We start from the raw sequence: 23,272 nt of genomic DNA, 5'->3' as shown, positions 1-23,272 counted from the left end.
TGTGCTTACTGACACCGGACTGCATACTTAAAAAGGAGTAAAATAGTAAATCTTATATATTTTATGGTAAATTTAAAAAAATCCAGTGTATAACATACATTGAGAAAAATGTATTATACATACATACATATTCAGTTTAAGAAATAATTATACAGCAAATATATGTGTAATCACCAACTAGGTCAAGAAATAAAATATTATCAGAGTGCACCCCTGTGCCCCCATCACAACCGTTTTCTTCCTTCCTGAGTAACCACTGACCTGACTAAACATTTAAAAATCAGGCTGTGATGTGATAATGCAGGACAAGTTAAATCAATATTAGAAAATGCAACCGAGTATTTCTTTAAATTCCAATATTTTCCATATATGCAAAAAAATTTTTTTAACTTAACTTTTAAAGTGCTCTTTCACCCTCTTTCTCTCTTGAAACGCTTCACATTCTAAAACCCTTCTTAGTTCCACAGTTGACCTCACCTGCAGCGTTAAAACAAAACAAAACAAAACAAAAAAACCTACTTCAGTGTAGATTTTAAATTTTCATTCCTCCCACTCTCCCTTGCCTCCAACTACAAAGAAACAATGATTTAAACCCTTTGTGCTCTTTTAGAAAATTACACAGATACCCCATTGTGGAATCCTATAATCCCTTCGTGGAAAGGAAGAGATTAGCATATGAATACAAAGCAAAATGAATCCAGAATACAAAATGATCTACTGGATTGCGAAGCTCTTGTATTTTTAAAAATGTATTTATTTCCTCTTTTTGTATTGCCCCTTTAGTGGTCTCAGGGTTAAGGGAATTGAGCTTCCCCTCTGGTTACCCGGAAAAGGATTTAGAAAGAAAAAAAAAAAAGCCAATAGATTCTAGGAGATGCAAAACCAACAGATGGCTCCCAGAGCCACTGGAATCGCCAGTGGAATCTGCTGCCCTCAACATGAGCTAGCTTGCGGGCGAGAAGTGTAGAAAGTGCTGTTCGCAGACTGCGCAGTGAAGGAGAGAAAGCGACAGAAGAGAGAGCCATAGTGCTGACGTTGAAGGCCCGGCCCTGTAAGGTTGCATAGGGTAAGTGGCGTTGGCCAGCAGGCAGTGGCTAAGGGGAAGGAAAGAGGATTTGGGCTAGGGGCGGGGCCAGAGGCACAGCGTGGCTCCTGATTGCTGGGGTGCGGCTGCCAATCTCGCAGAATCGCTCGGTTAACCAGTGCGCTTGCGAGACGCGCTCAGATATACTGAGTGAGCCCTGAGAAGCAGTCTCAGATCCTGACGGTGCAGCAGCCCGCAGCCTCAGCTAGAGAGTCCCAGCCGCTTTCAATGGAGGAGAAGCCCAGCCAGCCACAGCCTCAGCACCATCACAGCCACCACCATCCGCACCATCACCCCCAGCAGCAACAGCAGCAGCAGTCGCACCACCACCACCATTATTATTTCTACAACCACAGCCACAACCACCATCACCACCACCATCACCAGCAGCCTCACCAATACCTGCAGCATGGAGCCGAGGGCAGCCCCAAGGCCCAGCCAAAGCCGCTGAAACATGAGCAGAAACACGCCCTCCAGCAGCACCAGGAAACGCCGAAGAAGAAAACAGGTCCGGGAGGGAGGACGAATGGGGGAAGGGGGATGGAGGTGGGGGGTAGGGGAGATGGGGGTGGGGCTGGATCGGGGAAACGCGGACGGGGTCAGGGTGTGGGTGCGTGTGTGTCCGTGTCCTGCGGGTCTGGGGAAGCCCCCTTTCATTCTCCGAAAGCTCGGGCTGGGCCCCGGGGTTTGCAGCGCCCTCTTCTCCTCAGCATGGGAGAGGCCCAACCAGGCCAGTGTGACCTTCCCGGCCCGGACTGGAGGGAGACCCGGAGGGTCGGCCTTGGAAGTCTAGGCTTATATTCCTTTCTCGTTTACTTTCTTGCGGCCCCGGAGGGACCCTAATTTGGGGGCCCTGAGTTGGGGGTGAACCTCGCCCCCCCAGGAAAGTCCTTCGGGTGTAACTCAGGAAGGCCTAGCGAATTCCGACTCGGGTGGCGTCGCGAGACCCTTTTGCGTACGGCGATGAGAGGGTAGGGGGGCAGAGTTGAGGAAGTGTCCTCCCTCACCCGCCACCCCAAGCCCACCTGTGGCCTTGGGGTTCCCCGTCTGGGGGGGGCGGTTGGGACCCCTCGACTCTCGGGTCATTTCCACCCCTAGACGCCCCTTTCGGGCACCGCGCCTCGCAGTCTATCCCCGCGGCTCCCCCCGAGGCCGGCGCCCCGGGCCCGCTCCCCCCAAAGCCGGCGCGGCTGGAATGTTCTCTCCTCCTCGCGGGGCCGCTTCCTGTCCGCCATGTTGGAAGCCGATTCCTGTCACCGACTCCGGCCCACTGAAGAGCGGAGGGGGAAGAGTGTCGAGGGGCGCACGGCGCGGCCGAGCCGGGTGGCTGGGGATCCCCCTCGGCGTCACCTCGCTTCCCGCCCTGCGGGGGCGCCGCCGCCCCCGGCCCGCGGCCGCCCCTCCCCCCGTCGCCGGCCGGGTTGTGTAACCCGGTGGCGGCCGCGCGGCCCCGGGCGGGTCCCTGGGGTGAGGGGCGGGGGCGGTTGGGGTGGGGGAGGGAAGCGGCCACGAGGGGAGCGGCCTGCGCCGGGCCCCGCGTGCTGGCGGCCGCATTTCCCGCTCCCGGGTGCGGCGGGAGGCGCGGGCGGTCGGGGCGGGGAGCCGGCCTCGAAGCGGGGCTGAGGGAGAAGGAGGCCGCGGGCGGCGGCCGCGAGCGCTCCTGGGGCAGGAGGGCTTGGGCGGGGGGGCGGGAGGGATACATTTTGGGTAGAGGCGGTGCCTGAAGACCGGGTGGGGTACCCAGCGGGAACCAGGCTCCCCGGTCACGAGTTTCTCTGCCACAGGAACCTCGTCTCCTGCCAGGTTCGCTCACGACTCCGCCTCTGAGGCTTTCACTTGGGCCCTTTCCTTCTAGCAGCTCATTTTTACAAAAAAAAGCTTGTTCTATCTCTCTCCAACCACCCCAACATTTATTTTCCGGGCTTGGGCAGAGGTTTTGAGGAGAGAGATTAGAAAAATGTTTGATTGAATGGTAGAGAGGGCGACGTTTTTTTGACCCCTTTTTCTTGCCCTTAAGGGTGAACCGAGGTGGCTCATCCATGAGGTTGGTGCACTACCATCTTGCCTGGGAGGAGACTTTTTTTCCATGTTAGAAAGGAAAGGTGTTTTCCGATTTTAAAACCGATATGGATCCCCAAACTCTTCTTTTTAACAAATGTTAAATTGAGGGCAAAAGTCATTTTAGAAAACATTTGAAAAGAAATGAACTTAAAAGTTTATAACCACGCAGATTAAAAAAAATAATGGTTCTTTATAAGTTGAAACGGTAGGAGAATGAATGTTAAATCCTGCGTGTCAAATTTGATATAAGCAGTTACTGAGAGCTGGAGAAAAACTGCTTTTCTATTGCAGATTTAATAGTACTTGGAGAGTGAAATTGGAATGTCAGCTTTTCCATTTTGGGGGGTGGTAGGGACTGATGGTGTGCAGTAGAAATGAACATTAAATTTGTTGAGTATTTAATCCTAAGGATTTGGAACAGTTTAAAAACTGTTAGAAACTATATAATACTAGATCTTTTTAACGTTAGGTTTTTTCCAACTTCGGGTGAAAAAAATCTTACTATGGTTACTTGGACTATAAGGCAGTATTACAGTTCAGATTGGAAAATTCAGTTTTGTCTGTCAGGTATTAATATACTCCTGCAGGACTCCTCTCTACTTATGGGGGCAGCCCCTGAACCATTCAAGGTGGCATCCTTCAAATTATAATAGTTTGTCTTATCCTGAAAGGGAATAAATAGGGGAAACTGGGTTTAGCAGTTCTGAGAGAATGTAAACAATTGGGGTGAGCAGCTTTTCTTGTGTGGCCTGGTCACACCACTGTTGCTTCAGCATGCATAGTGCTAATTTATTAAGAAAACTTGTGAGGATTTTTGAAATGTGTCTGTAACGTGTCGAGGTGGGCTTTTATGACCCATTACCCATAAACCTGTAAAGAGTAACAATTTTTCTTTATCCAGAAGAGGGAGCAAGAGAGGGACAAATGCAAATTCATTCGGTAATTTCAGATACTAATCCAAAAGCTAGATTTATCAGAACTCCAGTTCTGCTGAGTCCTTTTGAAGTAGGGTTAGGTGCTTTAGCATGGCAACCCTAAATAATAAAAGCACTTGGAGACTTTTGATTTCTCTCAGTAATTCTATAGTGTTTACATTTTCTTTCAATATCTAAATTTTTAAAAGAAAATGTCTCTTCGGCAGACTTTTTGCAACCAACAAAGTTGCCATGGGAAAATTTTTATATGGTTAAATGAGAAATATTTTTTGTTGTTAAAACTTGGGGGGCGGAAGTATAGTGGCTTCTGGGTGGTTTTTAAGTTGGTGATTTCTGATATCAGAGCCATTAAATAGGAAAAATTTTATTTTAAAGTCTTGGCTTTGGTCCAACTAGTTTGGACTGTTTATTTATTTTTGTGTTTAAGACTGCTTATGTTTGAGATCTGAAAAGTTATGACTAATTGGCCCAAGGGTACAAGCCTTTGTTTTAGCCTGTTAGTATGTTAAATGGTATATACAGTTCTCATTGGTCTAGAGTTGTGCACTGGTAAACTTGTATCTGTTAAAAAACGTTGAGAGTCTCTGTCGAAATTTCTGCTTTTCTGGAGAAAAATAAGAACCTTTTAGAAAACATCCTAAGCAGTGATCTCTGCTGTTTCATAGAATTTTTCCACCAAAAGTTTGATTTGATTGGCTATCACAGCTTTTTTAGCCAGCCAAAAAATAAAATGTACCTTTACAGAAGTTAAGAACTTCTACAAAATATATTCTCTCATGAAACAAGTTCTGTGCCACTATATCTCAAGAATGATTATGCCTTAAGTATGTTTTCTTAAATTATTTCCTGAAAGTTTATATAATATAATTTGCTCATTTCTCTGATGTGGAGTGACTTAAAATTATAGTAAACAGTGTTGTGAATCTTCTCAGTTTGTTCTGTTTCACATCAAGTTCTTTTAAAATAATGGTTCTCAGGCCTTAGAAAAAATCTTAGTGTCCCTTATACTCTTAAAGTATACAAAGAGCTTTTGGTGTGGATTATGTCTATTGATATTTACCATATTGGAAATTAAAACAAATCTCAAAACAAGAAAATACAAGCTCATGTGCCTTTTAGCCTTGACAGGCTAAAGGCCCAAGAGAATGAATGAGAGTGACAAATTATTTATTCCTTTTGGAATACTAAATACTAGGAATACTAAATACTATTGGATTTCCCCCCCCACCCCCTGAAAAGCTGCCTTAAATGAGTGTGAGTGTGTGTCTGTATCCATCTTTCTCTTGGGTCATGTATCTGTTTCTAATGACTTGACTTCAAGATGCTTTAGGGAACATTTCACAGTAAGGTAGATAAGTTGTAATGCTATTTTACTAGTAAGGAAGTGAGAAAAGTTGTTGACCCGGCTGAATCACCTATAGTAATAAGCTGATTCTGGTGACTGAAGTTCTTAAATTAAACTTGAATACCATAACACTTTTTCAAATTAGATACCTTTCATTGTAGTTTTGTTAGTATCTTACTGAATCATTTGGTTAGGCAGTATGACATAGTGATGGGAAACCATGTTCCAGACAGACTGGAGTTCAGCTTTCCAGTTCTTCCACTTTGTGACTTGGGCAAGTCCCTTAATTTCTCTGAGAGTCTGTTTACCCAAATATAAAATGAAGAAAATGTATCTATAAGAGTTAGTACATAGGTGCTTGGGTTTCATACAGTAGTAGTATGATTTAATGTCTGGGAAGTGTCAATGAATTTAAGACCACTTTTTTTTTTTTTCTTTTAATGCGGTACATGGGCCTCTCACTGTTGTGGCCTCTCCCGTTGTGGAGCACAGGCTCCGGGTGCGCAGGCTCAGCGGCCATGGCTCACGGGCCTAGCAGCTCCGTGGCATGTGGGATCTTGCCGGACCGGGGCACGAACCCGTGTCCCCTGCATCGGCGGGTGGACTCTTAACCACTGCGCCACCAGGGAAGCCCAAGACCACTTTTGAAAAAGTTCACAAGTGTTAGATTTTTGTTTCACAGAATGCAATAGGAACTGCTTATGGTGACCACCAGCCATGTATGGTTTCATAGAAGTGGAATCTTTAATTTTGTTGTAATACTTAGATTTACTGTATCAGTATAACTTGATTTTTCCCAGAAGGTAGCTCTGTTCTTAATTGTAAAAAAATTTTACTTATTTGTTTATATTTAAATTGTTTATTTATTTGTTTAGGCTGCACTGGGTCTTCGTTGCAGCGCGCAGTGTTTAGTTATGGTATTTGGGATCTTAGTTCCCCCACCAGGGATTGAACCTGGGCCCCTTGCATTGGGAGCATGGAGTCTTAACCCCTGGACCACCAGGGAAGTCCCTATAAAGGAAATTTTATAACAGCCTTGTGAGAATGATGGGAAGGTTGATCCTGTTAGGTGAGAGATATTATGCTTAAGATGTCATCTTCTTTCTGACCTTAGACTCTGGTTTGATACCAGGTCAGTTCTGTCTCTTGCTTAGTAAACTTCCTAATCTGTGAAATGGGACTGACACGTGTTTTCTCATAGAGTTATGAAATAATAACATAAAGCTGAAGTCATAGTGTCTAGTACGTTGTAAATGAATAGTTGTTAAGTGTTATGTACATATTGTAATTTTTTTAACCTTTTTTTCCCTAGGCTATGGTGAACTAAATGGTAATGCTGGAGAAAGAGAAATATCTTTAAAGAACCTGGGTTCTGATGAAGCCACCAACCCTATTTCCAGGGTCCTCAATGGCAACCAACAAGTTGTAGACACTAATCTGAAGCAGACTGTAAAGTCCAGCACCTTTGGGAAAGCAGGAATTAAAACCAGGAATTTCATTCAGAAAAACAGTATGGACAAAAAGAATGGGAAGTCTTATGAAAATAAATCCGGAGAGAACCAATCTGTAGACAAGACTGATACTGTAGCAATTCCAAATGGTGTTGTAACAAATAATTCTGGCTATATTGCTAATGGTTATATGGGCAAAGGAGCAGATAATGATGGTAGTGGATCTGAGAGCGGATATACCACTCCTAAAAAAAGGAAAGCTAGGCGCAATAGTGCCAAGGGTTGTGAAAACCTTAATTTAGTGCAGGACAAAATAATGCAACAAGAGACCAATGTCCCAACCTTAAAACAGGGACTTGAAACTTTCAAGCCTGACTACAGTGAACAAAAGGGAAATCGAGTAGATGGTTCAAAGCCCATTTGGAAGTATGAAACTGGGCCTGGAGGACCAAGTCGAGGAAAACCTGCTGTGGGTGATATGCTGAGGAAAAGCTCTGATATTAAGCCTGGTGTGAGCAGCAAAAAGTTTGATGATCGGCCCAAAGGAAAGCATACTTCTGCTGTTGCCTCCAAAGAGGACTCGTGGACCCTATTTAAACCACCCCCAGTTTTTCCAGTGGACAATAGCAGTGCTAAAATAGTTCCTAAAATAAGTTATGCAAGCAAAGTTAAGGAAAACCTCAACAAAACTGTACAGAACTCTTCCGTGTCGCCATCTTCATCTTCATCCTCTTCGTCATCTACTGGGGAAACTCAGACCCAATCTTCAAGTCGATTATCCCAGGTCCCTATGTCAGCGCTGAAATCTGTTACTTCGGCCAGCTTCTCTAATGGGCCAGTTTTAGCAGGGACTGATGCAAGTGTGTATTCTCCTGGGGGTCAGCCACTGCTAACTACTGCTGCTAATACTCTAACACCCATCTCTTCTGGGACTGATTCAGTTCTCCAAGACATGAGTCTGACTTCAGCAGCTGTTGAACAAATTAAGTCCAGCCTTTTTATCTACCCTTCAAATATGCAAACTGTGCTGTTGAGCACAGCACAAGTGGATCTGCCCTCTCAGACAGATCAGCAAAACCTGGGGGATATCTTCCAGAATCAGTGGGGTTTATCATTTATCAATGAGCCCAGTGCTGGCCCTGAGACTGTTATTGGGAAATCATCAGATCATAAAGTGATGGAGGTGACATTTCAAGGGGAATATCCTGCCACTTTGGTTTCACAGGGTGCTGAAATAATCCCCTCAGGAACTGAGCATCCTGTGTTTCCCAAGGCTTATGAGCTGGAAAAACGGACTAGTCCTCAAGTTCTGGGTAGCATTCTAAAATCTGGGACTACTAGTGAGAGTGGAGCCTTATCCTTGGAACCCAGTCATATAGGTGACCTGCAAAAAGCAGACACCAGTAGTCAAGGTGCTTTAGTGTTTCTCTCAAAGGACTATGAGATAGAAAATCAAAATCCTCTGGCGTCTCCTACGAACACTTTGTTAGGCTCCGCCAAAGAACAGAGATACCAGAGAGGCCTAGAAAGGAATGATAGCTGGGGTTCTTTTGACCTGAGGGCTGCTATTGTATATCACACTAAAGGTAACTTATTTGTTTCCTATATGGAGGTTCTTACTGGTCATTTTAATGTACATTTATTGCCTGTTGTATTAAGAGTGAAATTTGGAAGCTACTATGAGATTCTTTAAGAATTCCAGAGCTTAGTTGAGAATAACAATGTTGATAAGCAGCTGATATCAGACTCTAATTCAGGGTCTTTGAAAACAGTATGGTTAAGGTTTAGAAGGAATGTTCACTTTTCCAACTTAAAAGTGTTTCTTTTTATATAGACAAGGATAATTGACCTCCTGCCTTTTGTTCAAGGAATATTAAATTTTTTCTTTGAACAGGTGTTGCCTCTCCTTTGCTTTTTATATCATATGCTGCTTTATTAGTGAGCTCACTTGTTTGTTCTAATTTGCTTAAAATGAGTAGGAGCAGTGTTTTGGAGGAGTCCAAAAAGGTGGAGTGTCAACTAATTTTTTCTCTTATAAGAAGGAATAACGGGTGCTAAAAGGTAGCTAGAAAATAATTAAACTACAATGGCAGGTACAATCATCATTGTATGGACCAGGCTCTTGGGAGTCTGCACCTGTCACAGCCCCAAAGCCCATGTTAAAAAAGAACCAGATATCTTTCAAGCTTCATGTTAATAACCTTCTTAGGATAAGGCTTATTTGTGTCTTAAGGAAAAATTTGCTATTTGGCATAACTAATTTAAATCCTTAAAATAATGTTTTTTTGGTTTGTTTGTTTTTGCAGTATTTTTGTAGCCGTTTTTTAAAATTTGTTTTTTATTGAAGTATAGTTGAATTACAGTGTTGTGTTAATTACTGCTGTACAGCAAAGTGACTCAGTTATACATATATACATTGTTTTTCATATTCTTTTCCATTGTGGCTTATCACAGGATATTGAGTATATAGTTCCCTGTGCTATACAGTAGGACCTTGTTGTTTATCCATTCTATATATACCAATTTGCATATGCTAATCCCAAACTCCCACTTAAAACAATGTTTTTTGTTTCATGAATGATGTTTACAAATGATGTTACAAGTACCTCTGTGCTTTGGAGAACAGTGGTTTTCAGTTTTCCTTCTCTACCTCCCCCACCTCCCCTAACAGAAATCTATACCCCATGTGTGCATGCACACGCCTAATATATACTGCACAGTCCCATTTTTAACAGTAGCTCATTTAGGCAATGATTTGCAACTGCAGCGAAGAGATAGCATATCAGATAATAGGGGTAAGGTAATTACCATATTCTCCCTGGAAGAATCACTGCCTCATAGATGGATAACATCTATTTATGTGACTTCTAAGCAAATTACCTAGTCTCCATACTTTAGCTGCAGATTGTAAGACATTTAGTAAAATAAGCAGATATCCTTTTAAATTTTTCTTCCTTTAAAAAATAGGAGTAAATAGTAGAATTGCCTTCTGGGAGTATAGGAGTAGAAATCCTGGCAGATAAAATTACCTGTTTTCACTTTTCTCCAGCACTGCTCTTCGGAAGTAAATACGCGTTAATCAAGAGCTGGGTGTTTTTAGGAAAGTTAGGGTAAAAAAGAAATACTTAGTTTCTTAAGACGTTGATTAATTATATGTTAAATTCTGCCAGGGGAGTTGGGTGTTTTTGATATTTTCTGTGCCATCTGCCCTCCAGAGACCGCTGTACTTGGAAAATCTTTACTTTATACTGGTGGTGGTTGTGTGAGCCTGAGAAGATATCTGGTTGTGTTATGTTCTCCCACAACCTGGAAAAATTCTGGGACAGGTTGTTCCATTGGGAGCTTGGTTGTTGGTATTATGTATGATGTTTATTATGGAGAAATGCAGGCCTTTTTAAATGGCAGTATTAACTCCTGTTTATTCTTAGGTATTCTGTGTATGCACTTGTCCTATAGATGGGCTAACTAACTGTGAAATCCATGGTATTTAGATAAGCTAAATACCCCTACATGGATGCAGTTGTACTTAACTTTTGCTGATGTAACTGAAAGATTTGCTTTAGTAAAGTGCATCAGTTTGAGTTTTGTAATTGGACGTTATTGAGATGAAATTGGTATTGATTTTTTTATTTTCCTCCCTAGAACAAACAGGTAATATTCAGTTCAATTAGGTCCCAAAGTGGCAGGTTCTTTGAATTCCTACCAAATCCATTAGGTCACTAATTTTTCTTTTATTTGAATTTGTTTTGGTCACAACCTTTTGAAGACACGAAGATCTTTTTCTTAAAGGAAGGCTTGCCCTTTTTTCAAGTGTTCTAAAATTCTAAAAGAGGCAATAATCAGTGGGGCTTATTGGACTATCCTTTAAAAGAGCACTTGTATTATTTTCTTGATCCTTTAGTATGATCTTTAAATGTTCAAAAGTAAACTAGTACTGAGTAAGTTGAATGAAGTTAGACTTAGAATTGGAAGTTCTGTGCATACTTCCTAACTTCAAAAATAAGCCCTTCAGCAACTTTATTTGGAAATAGTGGGTAGGAGGGTGCATTATGTCAGTTCGACAGGAATGGCACATTTTTTAGATTAAATATTAATTACCTGTGGTCTTAAACATTAGTTACTGCAGATTTTAAAAATCTGAATGTTTAGTTGAGGGATGTGAAATGAAGATACAGTGAGGCATAAAAAAGGAATTGATGGGAATTCTTGTTCTTGGGATTTTTCTTATAGCTTTTGATACAAATATGCTACTAACTTTTCTTAAGAAGTAAGACTGTTAATCTTTGTGGTTTTGGGGGGAATATTGTACCATGACATAAAAGTACCAGTATTTAAGTTAAGAGGTAGGTCTTCTTCTCCTATTTATCTCAAGTGACACTTGAATTAAAACTTTAAAGTGATCATTTTTTAATTGATTATGAAAAACTTAAGTATATATAAGTATATAAATATATTTATGTATATTTAAAAATGGAGCCAAATAGTACAGTGAACCCCAATGTGCCCATCATCCAGCTTGAACATTTAGAAAACATTGTCATTCTTATTTCATCTACCCACCTCCACACTCTTAGGAGTTTTTAAAAGCAAATTCCAGGTATCAGCATTTTACTCATTGATACTTTGAGTATGTAGGGTGATGGCTTTTAATGCACATACCCAAGACGTATAACCATTGCCACCTTCAAAGTAATTACTCAGAATGCTTAGTTAGTAGAACTCTTTGATTTGTTGTCAAAGGCTTAGAATACTAGATCCTAACTTTCTGAGGTGATATCTTTAGTTTTGAAATGGTCTAAAGTCATTTGAAGCCAAGAAGTAACATTGATTGGTGTGAGTTGTGTGGTTAATGTGTTAATTTAAACCAGTTAATTTATCTTGCCTGGCTAATACTGCACTAAAGGATATTAAGCATTCAAAATGCTGACATTTTGGAGTATTCATTAAATAATTTGATTTGATAAAATTTACCCAGCACATAGAGACGCAGGGGAGATAAATAGTGTAAGATTTAATTTTTGATGGTTGGGGTGAGTCAAAATGAAAGCTGTCTAGTATAAAATATTCCTAAGGCAGCTCTAGGCTATTGCATGAAATTTTTAAAAATTGTTTATGTATTACCTCCACAGGTGGCAGGTTATTGGCATAAGTGGTTTGATCCACTCGAGTTGGGTCCTGGATTGAAAAAAATTTTTAACTCACTGGGTGGTTCTAATTGCCGACTAGGATTGGGACTCTAGGTCTATAGAGAACTTTCCTCAGCTTAATTCTTTTTTTTTTTCTTTTCTGTCACAGTTTTCTGTACTTCTAAGGAGTTGTGCAATAATTTGTTTTCCTCTTAATGTTGTACCTACCATAGGCCTAGTTGTGGAAGACTTGCTTTCACAGGATGAGTCTTTTCCTTTAAAGAACTTCAGTAGAGGAGAAAACAATAAACAAGTTTTAAGGCAAGGATTTTAAATGTCATAAGAAGGATAAAAATAAGAGATTTTAGTTGGGGGAGAGAGAGTTTCTTACTGGAGTAAAGGTAGGAAGAGTAAATGCAGGGTATGTTTTCCTGGAGGCAGTGTCATTTAAACTGGATTTTGATGGATGGGGGTAAGATTTTTGACTTAATGGAAATACAGAGAACAGAAAGATAAAGAACAGAAAAGTTGGAAAACAAGTAAGGTAGGAAGATATCCATTTTGGATGTGGTGAGGGGATATAAAAGAGAAGGAAGGTAAATTGCCAGATCATGGAGGTTTTTAATTTCCATCTGGAGGCAGGGGGAGCCACTGAATATAAGTATATCAGCCTTTGTTTTGTGTTACCAGATTGTACTCAACTGCTGTAAAAACTGGGTTGGTATTAAACAATTGACTTGTAGATCTCTGTTCGGGTAGATTAATGTGGCACCAATTTGTAGAGTAGATTAGAAGCCATTTTTCTGGTGACTAGAAGTAAAAGATTAGTCAGACTTTTGGAATAGTCCCGGCAGAGAAGTAACAAAGATTTCCCCTTTGTATTTGCAGTCATGTGAATGTATTATTTATCCAAAAATGAACAAACATTTATTTTTTTAAAGTTTTTAGATTGGGTAAGGGCAAGAGGGAACTGATAAATATTTCTACATCTGCAGGATAATGGGAAACAGGATTTTAAAAAATTTTTTATGTATTTTTTGATACAGCAGGTTCTTATTATTTTATACATATTAGTGTATATATGTCAATCCCAATCTCCCAAGGGAAACAGGATATTGAGGAGGCAAGTTATGGTTAATTAAATTGATCCATAAAACTGATGGGAACTATACATACAGTTTATATATTTGTTCACAAAAAGATCTGAATATTAAATTTTCTCCCGTTAACACAGTGCTTAATAAGCCTTTTCACTGTATTGCATTTGCTCCATAATTGTGCCATCAAAGCTATCTTTCTAATAATCTTATTAATAGGTACCTGCAGATTTGAGTTTGGTTTCAGTCCTAGCTGAATATCCTATATTTGGGAAGAGTCCTTTTTTCCCCTTTCTGTAATATGGAACATATAGGAACGTATGTGACAAGTAATTCTTAATAATTGTGTGAGATCCTTTTTTCCCAGTGACTTTCCATTTTAACATCCATACTGGGTACTTGATTTCTCATTAATTCTGCTTTATGAGTACAGTAATTTGCTACTAATCTGGCAGGTAACTTGTAAGGAATTTAATAGAAGCTAAAATTTAACCCCTAGATTTCATTAGCTGAAGTCCTGAGGGAAGTAATCACCCATGCTATAAAAACAGAAATTGTCTATTACTTTCATAGTAGTGGCAGTTTCATTGTAAGCAACTTGAATTTGATATTTAACCTTTAAAAGTAATCTGGAATAGAATAAGTGCTCCAGGTTTCGATTGTGTGTATTTAGAGGTTGTCCAGACAATTCTGTTGTCTGTTGGTGTTGCTCCAAATTGGGAATGTAGGATTGAGATTGATACACTGAAGAGTTCATTAAGCATCTACTGAAAAGGTGGTGACTTAACAACTACCTTAATCAACTTTACTTGAAAATGTACAGTATTTCTTTATGGGTATAGTCAAAATGAAAAGAAAAAGAAAAGGGTGGGGAGAAATTTCTGACAAGCAAAAGAATAGGTAGGTAGGTACAGTGACTGGTTGAGAAGGAGGAAGTCAGGATAGCAAAACACAGTGTTGGGATAGCCAGAAATCATCAAAAGACAGGTAAATGTAAACTAGAGAAAAAGCAGAATTTAAATTTATGCCACCACCCTTGCAGAATTTTACAGAAATTGATCTAAAATGTCTTAATAAGGGGTTGGAAGGCATGATTACTGATAAATTGATCTGGGGGTTCTCATTTGTGGGAATCAGCTTGTTTTGCCTTATATATGATTTCTTTTTGTGGGGAGCCATTACGTGCTTCTTAAAATGTTTATAAATGATTTTTTTAAATGTTCTATTAAACTGGGACAGTAGTATCTTTCAGTTTTAAAGGCAAACAGTTAAGCTTTTAGTTAGCTTTAACCCTCTTCAGTCTTTTTCTTTGAAGAATTTTAGAATTAGAAGATTAATCTATTTGGTTGAACCATATGATATTGCTGTTTTTGTAGGTCAAAACAGGTTGAATAATAGCAGATTCAAATGGGTCTACCTAAAACTACTTCTCTATATTATTACTTCCTTGACTGATTTATGAGTAGTATTCCGTTCAAATCAATATTTATTTACTATGTCAAGCACTGTGTGTGGTGATAAGCAGATGAAAAGAGAGGGTTCATGTTATTAAGGAACTCAGTCTGATGGGGAAACATATGGAAAGAAATTTATTACTAGTGTCATTCCTCTATAGAAAAATGCATTTAGAATATAGAGAAACTGCTAAGGTGAATGGGTGGGGTCAGGGGGATGAGGGTAGTCAGGATTCAAAAAAGAAGTGAACGTTGGCTTATTTATTTGTAGAAGGAGAGTCAGAATATTTTAGGTGGAAGTGAAATAGTGTTTGAAGATTGCCAGTTATTCAGTTTGTTTCAAGGAAGGTGAATGGTGCAAGTTAAATCTTTAACTTAGTCATTGAATTTATTAATGTATCAGCCACTGTGTCAAATGCTAGAAATTTATTTTTTATTTCATTTCTTATTTTTGGCTGCTTTGGGTCTTTGTTGCTGCGTGCGGGCTTTCTCTAGTTGCAGAGAGCAGGGGCTTCTCTTTGTCGCGGTGCGCGGGCTTCTCATTACAGTGGCTTCTCTTATTGCAGAGCACCAGCTCTAGGTGCAGGCTTCAGTAGTTGTGGCTCGCGGGCTCTATAGCGCGGGGTCAGTAGTTGTGGCACATGGGCTTAGTTGCTCCGTGGCATGTGGGATCTTCCCGGACCAGGGCTTGAACCTGCGTCCCCTGCATTGGCAGGCAGAGTCTTAACCACTGCGTCACCAAGGACGCCCTAAAAATAAATTTTATATGAGACATACACAGAACCAGTCTCCATGTAGGCAAGTGGGAATCCATTGAAATGTTTTGAGCAGTGTGGTCACTTTCAGATTTATACTTTTAAAGGAAGAGAATTATAACCATGGTGTAGAAAATAGAAAGTGAGGCTCAGTTAACTGCATAAGAGAGCAGTTAAAAGACAACTTCAGAAATGTGCATAGGATACCACTGCTTGAACCAGGGCAGTGGCACTGGGCTAGAGAAAAGGGGATAGGTAACTAGAAAGTTACAAATGTCTTAACCTTGGGTAAGAGTTGCAGTAGTTGAACACTCCCTCCCTGAATTCTCTAGTTTCCATTTCCTTAACTCTACCCACTCTTCCTACTTCCTGTATGTTTGATATAACCTTCCTGGTATCATTCTCTTTTTCTCAAATGTTAGTGCTCCTTCAGTCCCCTTTTCATGCTTTTGAACTCCTGGGTAATCTCATTTAATTCTGTTGCTGTGAATTAAGCTTAAGACTTCTTCAGCTGCTTTTATGCTGAGTTCAGACCACGTATATTCAATTCAACATCACACCAATTCTGTGTTTGTAAAACTGAATTCATTTTTTTCCCAAAACCTGCTCTTTCTTTCTTGCCTTCCCTCTCAGTGAATTAACATACAATACAAATACAACCCTTATCGTTAGGTTTATATGGATCCTCTCTAACATCTCCATTCTTTTCTATCTCTAATACAACTGTCCTAAATTCTTTACTTCTGCAGTAACATTTACTGGGCTCTTTTTCTGTATTGTCATTTCATCCATTCTCTTCAGCTGCCTTGAGGAATCATTCCTAATATTTAGTTAATAACCTCATATTTCTTCAGTAGGTTCCCTTCACCGATGTAATTAAATAACAAACTTTTCTTTATGAATGCTTTGTGCTCTTTCCCCAAAATAGCAAAAAGGCATTTTTCTTTGTCTAAATCTTTCCTTCTTGATGACTTTCAGCTTTGTTCCCTGAATAGTGTTGTTCTTTGTCTAAATCTTTTCCTCTTAGTGACTTAGTAAATTACCTGTGACTGCTAAAGCCTGGGTCAGGAAACTTGTTTTATAAACGACCAGATAGTAAATATTTTAGGCTTTGTGAGCCAGTCTCTGTTGTTATTGGTTCAGCCTTGTACACAAAAGTGGTGGGCGTGGCTCTGTTCCAGTAAAACTTTATTTGCAAAAACAAGTGGTATGTAGAACCCAGTTGGCTGACTGCTTTAAATTAGCACACCTTGTTTAAAATACCATCAAGCTTTGTTTGTGCTGATGTTTCTTCTACCTAGAAAAGCTACCTACCTACTCTACTAAGCTCACAGAGGCAGAGCATTTCTTTCTGTTTTTGCATCTATATCCCTATCCCCTAAGTAGTGCTTTTTAATCCACTTGGCATTAAGAACTTGTAGGTAATTGGACATTTACTACAGGAAGCCTTGAGATAGGGAACTACATAGAAGGTAGTCTGCTTTAGAAAATTGAATGTTACATTTTATTCATTTGAGTGGCATTACTAAATATTTGAATTTTTTAAATTTTGATACAGTAAAATTTCAAATTTGGGTGGTGGTAGTTTAAATGATAGAATCATGACAAAATTGCCTACCAAGTTTGGCCCTGTGGCTGTTTCTCAATAACTGTTTACATAATTGGATGATGTGATTCCTGTTGTAAAAGAACTGGGAAGTTAGACGTGTGTGTGTGTGTGTGAGTGCATGTGTGTAGAAGAGGGCAGTGTTAAAAGTAAAAAGATTAATGTTATGCTATGTTATGATTCTGTATAGTTGAAGGTGCCTTCTGTAGGCTTCTTTATACTTGTTCAGCTTCTCTTGTTATAAAGTTAAACAGAAACTCATTTCATATTTAATGTCTGAATCCAAACTTTTGTAACCTAAAAGAGGGCAAAATGTCATTCAGTTCTTTCCCATGTATTCTCTGTCACTAGCTTCTTGTTAGTCTTTTTAGAGTGGTTGAAGCATGGCATATAATCCTGCAAACAATATTTGATTTATTTCCCATTCTTTTTCATCTTAACTTGGAGTTTCATGGAAACATTAAATTCTAGTCAAGGAGATCAAGTTGCTACTAGTTATAGAAGTAATTGATATTAAATAGCAGGAAGGGGAATTGCATTCATTTCTCAGTACAACACTGCAGATAATGCTGATTTCCTGGCTGGAAGCTAGGCTGGCCCATGACTAATTTTTTAGCTAAGTCAGCATCCCTTTTCCCTCCTCAGGAGTCATAGTCAAATTCACTACTCCAGAGCCCATATTTGAGGGTAATAAAATTTTCTTGCCAGAAATAATTTAAAATTATTAGAGTAAAATGTAAAACTGAATGTCCTAGTTGAAGCTAAGGAAATGTCTTCAATCCACTAAAGAAATGGGATGTTTGCAAATAGTTATTTTTGTCTTTATTCTAAATGTGTATGTTTACTCAGCTTTAGAAGTACAATAGTATGCTGCTACTGTGACTCTTGAAAGTAGTGCCCTTCTCCCGCCGCCGCCCCCCCCCCCCCCCCCCCCCCCGCCCCACCAAAAACAGGGTGGGGCAGCGGCAGGTTGAGGTTTTCGGCTGGGAAGAGAAAGGAAAATGTTATAGCATAGGCGGGCTATAACAATGAAAAGCTCTATTGTTCTTTTCTTTTCTCAACATACAACTAAACATAGACGTATCTTTGCATTAAGCAGACTTTAAATAATGAGCATCAAGTAATCTGTGTACACACAACTCAGGAATTTATCTGTTGCAAAATGGGAGATTTCTGTACTTTAAAAGGGGGAAAGGTGGTTGGATTAATTTTTTCTGTAGTGAGGTCAACCAAAGGAAGGCTTATCTTTGGACTTCTTAAAGTAAGCCATTCTGAGATCCAGAAGTTTGTAGATAACAGCTCTAATGACTATTGCAGCTACTCGTAATTGCCTGAAACTAGTGGGATTAGAAATTATATTGAAGTGATAGATACATGAGTGCCATGACTAGAATTCCTTTCCTGATATATCTTCTTTTTTTCCCCAGATTAGACTGGTTGCAATTCTCTCTCCTTAGACCTCCTAGGAGATGGGAATTTTCCTGCCAATCTTTAGATGGGCATCTGCTCAGCAATTTAAAGGCCATAGCATCCATCTAAGCTCTTGGACCAAGTGGCAACCAGTGCATTATTCCCAGTCTTTGTTTAATCAGGGAATTGCTGTGATACCTTGAATGGGATTTTATCTGGGTAATTCTTTGATCATTTTGAATAATTAACCCATTACTCCAAACATCCAATTTTGACAAATTTTCAAAAAATCTTAGCAGGTTTTTTAGAAGTGAGTTTGATGGGGTGGGGGCAGGGAGAATGTGATTCTACCATTCCCTGACCCCATCCATTCACATAAAACAAAAAGTAATAATTTTAGATCTAGACGACACTTACTTCCTTTTAGCCCTGGGGAGCTATTATATTGTACCTTAACTATAACCCATGTTTAGATGTATCTGATCTTAATGAGCTCCAGTTTTATTTTTCCTTAACTATAATTGGTTGCTGATAAATTATAGAATACAATTACAGACAGTCCAGTTATACAGAATAAAAATCACCTTTTTGTCTTTTCAAAATGGTAGTTATAGGGCCGTGGAAGAGCACTTATTCTCAGTATTAGTTATAGGTCATTCCCATTACTAAGAAGTTTTTGTTTACATTAATCTCCTTTCAAGGAACAGTTCTTAGGTTCTTGTGGTGTAATAGTCGTCTACTGTCTTATTCTCAAGGCTTCAAATATCCCTTCTGTGAAGCTTTTTCTTATGCTTCCAGGTAGAGTTTTTCTTGCCCTCTCTCTGTATGTCACTACAGTTTGGTCATGTACCTACTTCCCTTATTCTAAGATACTAAAATAGGCACATGGTAAATGATCACATTTGAATGGAATTGGAACAGATAAGGGTTGTGTGTTATTAATAAATAGGTATGGATTGACATTTTGACCTTATGGGTTAAGAAGAGTAGGTTGGGTTTGTAGGAGAGAACTACTTACCTATAACACAGAGTTAAGTAAAATTTTAATAAGGCATTTTAAGTGTCAAGCTTAATTAAATTTGATGAATGCTTCATTCAAAAGACGTCGGCCCCTTGTTGAAGGATGATGGGTTGACAAAAAATACTTGGTGTTTTTTAATAACAATGAGCTATTACAAAAAAATCATTTTATCTGTAGCATGCATGTGCATATCTTTACTGTTTGTGCAGACAGATTGTTCTCTTGGCAATTTGATTGCAGGTAATAATTGATTTTCTGTAATCAACATTTAAGGCCATCTCAATGACACGCTCAAGAATTAAAGGAAAATATGAATATTTTGTCTGGGTTTCATAGAACCCAGCCCTACCTCCAGCCCAGCAATAATCCGTCTAGGTTTTTTAGGTTTAAAGTGAAAAACATAGCTTTAAACTTTGCTCTACAAAACTTGGTGTATAAAAGTAATCCTTTTTTTCCTTCTTTGCAGAAATGGAATCTGTTTGGAATTTGCAGAAGCAAGGTAAGAATGGTTAGGTTACCTAAAATGTCCTTATGGCCAGTCTTTATCTGTATTTGTGTGATAGACAAAGGGTAGCCTAAGAACTGAAATTCATAGTTCATAAAAATATTAGCTGTTTTAAAAACCTTATTTGGGCTGTATATTCTCTGCAAAGAAGGTTAGAAATCTACAGAATAGCAGATTAGCTTCCTTCACTCCCGTAAACAAGATGTGAGTAGCAGGAGGGCAGAGGGACTGGATAATCCACATCTGGATAATTTGGAATTTTCAAAAAACTGAAAATTGCTTATCTTAATTATTGAGTGCTTTATTTCCAAATACAATAAAATATGTTAGTTGTGGGATACCTGAAATAAAGTGAGTATTGGTTTGGAGAGTCAGTCACTAATAATAGATTTTGGTTTTCAGAGCCCTGTAAGCCCACTTACAGGGCTGGATCCCACTTGCCATGCACCTTGCTAGTTAAAATAAGTGAATTTCAGATGAATGTGAAAGTCCTAGAATTTCAGAACTTGAAGGCATTAGAAATTCTGTTTTCTTACTACAAATTAGGAAACTGAGGCACAGAGGGGTTACTATATAAACTAGAAAGTGTCCGGACTAGAAAGTAAGATTCCCCGATTTTCCAGCATTGCTTCTTCTTCCATCCTCTCTCTTATTCTTAGGCCAGGTCTTTTTTGTCTAACACAGCCATGACCTGAAAATAACTAGCAAGCTCTTAAATTATTTTGAATTGCTTTCTGTGTACCTCCTTATTCAAACACACATTTAAAACATAGACTAGAAAATATACCCTGCAGAAGTAGACCTACCTGTTTTTTACTCTAAAATGGTTATTAACTATTAAGAATTGAGCGTTGCCTTCCTGGCAAGCTGCTAATGGATGTCCCTTGGAGTTCTAGAAAGGATATTGTTTCTGGACTAAGTTAGATTGATTCTTAGCCTCAAGTGAGCTTGAATTCTTCGATACTATTTTCAGGCCTTTATACTTTTCTATTAGGTTGACAAGTTTTATTTTCATTAAAGCATGTGTACTTCAAAAAGTTCTTAGGGTAGATAGACATAGTATGTAATAAAAACATTGCTCTCCAGAAGAGGGGGGCATACAGATAAATAATGGGAATTTAAAATAACACTGGAGTCTTTGCCCAGACACATTCTGACTGTTTTATACGTCAGCCTAGGATATCCACAGGTTTTTGCTGTTGCTGAGAATAAAGTCTGGTGGTGCTATGGGAAATTAGAGGGAAGAAATAAGTAATAATTAGGACGGAACATTTCTTAAATAAATTTTGACTTCATTTTGCTGAGAAGAACAAAAGAAAATAAATCTAAGTGTTTACTTTAGTATTGGATTATTGATGACTTAACCTTTGTCTGCTTTTTTCAAATGTGCTACTTTTATAATCAGGAGAAGCACATTGTCCTGGTTAATTGAACTCAACCCTCTTAACCTGTAGGCGTTGAGGCCCCTCACTGGCTCGAGGACCTTTATGCTGGGAATCCATTGAGGTGGATTTATTTGAGAAAAAATGAATCACACATGTGTTGATACAAAGAGGAAATGGCCTTTAAATTGTGTTTTCATAAAAGGAGTTTACATGATGATGGTTATTTGGGATTTGTTTTTTGAACATGGGCATTTGGGGATTTCAGACTTCGTTTTTATTTATGTGTTTATTTTTTAAACTTCCCTCCAGATCCCAAAAGGATAATCACTTACAATGAAGCCATGGATAGTCCAGATCAATGAAGGACCAGACTGCCTATTTGTAACCTTTCTGCAGCATTAGAGCCACCGTTCATGGGGGACACAAGGCTTTTATGCTCCTAGATCTTCAACGCAGCAGAGGAACCATAAGTAGAATCACAGGATAATATATACAAATATATATATATATACATATATATATATAGTTATTTAAAAAAAAGGCACCTGAAAGTAATTAGACTTCTTAAGGAATCAAATTTATTTCAAGAGACTACACATGGTTATTTAATCTCTGGTACTGAATAGTTTTTTTTCTTTTTTCTTTTGTTAGTTTTCGTTTTTAAGTGTGAATGCAAGTGATTAATGAATATGGACTTATTAACAAGCGTGGTTCTAAAGTTCCTGCTGTCATCAACTTGGGCAACAAATGACCCACTGGAAAGGCAAATCCACTTAAAAGATCTCTGTATCTTGTTCTGTGACTAAAGTGATACACTAATCACGGGGAACCCAGAATGATTCAACATTTTTCCCCACTCCTCCCTTGATCTTTTGGTTATACTATGAGCCCTGCGAGAATGCTGGATAAAATGCCTTGAAGTTTGCAGGGGTGTATTTTTTTAGAGAATATGATTTGCATGTCTTGCCAGGAGTTAAGCAGCCTCTGTGGGGTGTTGGGGAAATATTTTCTTTCTTTCCTTTTATTTTTTTGTGGGGTGGGGATAGGGGAGGGCATTGAAGTTCTACAGTTCTGGAATAGTTGGTGGTACATAGTTCACTTGGCTTTGGTTACATATTGGACTTTAATAAGTAAAGAATCCATGAGTGTCATTTAAAGAAAAGTTACAGAACAAACAATTGGCTTTAGATATTTAATACGGAAAAATACTCCTGTGCCCATATTTTAATGTAATTGTGTAAGTGGGAGCAAAAATATATTCTGCTTTTCAACTGTAGGTGCTCCGGACTTGCTCTCTGTCACTAACACTAAATGTGCTGTTTTTCTTGTTTTTCATCAAACATCTGAAGAGAAGCTTCTGTACCTTTCTGTAAATTCTCTTTTAATTTCTCAGAAATAATCTAAAGGGGGAAGAAAAAAGTCCATGAAAACTATGAAACTTCATGTTTTTAGACAGTGAGGAGGTAATAAACCCTGCCTATAGACGGTGTGTTTCCATTCAGACTATACTTCTGAGCTTATTAGCTTCTGATTATATCTTAATAAATATATTTTAATACTAGAGCAAATGGGTTTTTTAAAGAAAATAATGTGAAATTCTGGAAATTTTCTTTTGGGCAGAGAAGAGCATTAGCCCTGTCTTATCATCACATTACCATCCTGTTGCACTGCAGCTTGTATATAGCATGCTAAAATAAATTTTTTTGTGTGTGCAGAAACTAAGGGTCCAATTTAAGATTGGGTGGTGTTAGTGGCGTAAAAACAAGTTCTCTGGCCTGACATAGCATTGCGTCACACACACATAGAAATTAGTATATCCATGTATGTCAAATACAGGTTAAAATAGCAGGGCATTTATATAGAGAGATGTAGTCTTCTAATAAAAGTAGACTGGATCCCCAGGGGTATTTGGGGAGAAGGTAACTACTTTTGCTCAACCCTTTTGCTTAAGAAATGTCCAGTTTTGAGCGACTGTAGTATGGATGAGTTTTCTTGTTTTGTTGATTATTTGAGGCTTTTAACAAGTAGTTTGTGAAA

General features: G+C 39.1%; 1 protein-coding gene across 1 annotated transcript; it reads left to right on the top strand.

Annotated features, from left to right (window-relative positions):
- Positions 1-1,264: 1,264 nt before the first annotated feature.
- On the top strand, positions 1,265-22,970 carry NUFIP2 (nuclear FMR1 interacting protein 2). Its single transcript, XM_082861787.1, has 4 exons — positions 1,265-1,592; positions 6,738-8,462; positions 19,812-19,844; positions 21,545-22,970. The coding sequence occupies exons 1-4, from the start codon at positions 1,313-1,315 to the stop codon at positions 21,595-21,597; spliced, it is 2,091 nt and encodes a 696-aa protein (XP_082717913.1). The 5' UTR covers positions 1,265-1,312; the 3' UTR covers positions 21,598-22,970.
- Positions 22,971-23,272: the final 302 nt, after the last annotated feature.

This window comes from Leucopleurus acutus (assembly GCF_964270905.1).
Source record: "Leucopleurus acutus genome assembly, chromosome: 19".
NCBI classification, from domain to species: domain Eukaryota; kingdom Metazoa; phylum Chordata; class Mammalia; order Artiodactyla; family Delphinidae; genus Leucopleurus; species Leucopleurus acutus.
Note: the sequence above shows the minus strand (reverse complement) of the source record. Positions and strands in the feature narration are given on the sequence as shown.

Coding starts and splice junctions, on each gene's coding strand:
- NUFIP2 (XM_082861787.1), top strand. CDS start 1,313: ATGGAGGAGAAGCCCAGCCAGCCACAGCCTCAGCACCATCACAGCCAC. Junction 8,463..19,811: donor TATTGTATATCACACTAAAG/GTAACTTATTTG, acceptor CCTTCTTTGCAG/AAATGGAATCTGTTTGGAAT. Junction 19,845..21,544: donor TTGGAATTTGCAGAAGCAAG/GTAAGAATGGTT, acceptor ACTTCCCTCCAG/ATCCCAAAAGGATAATCACT.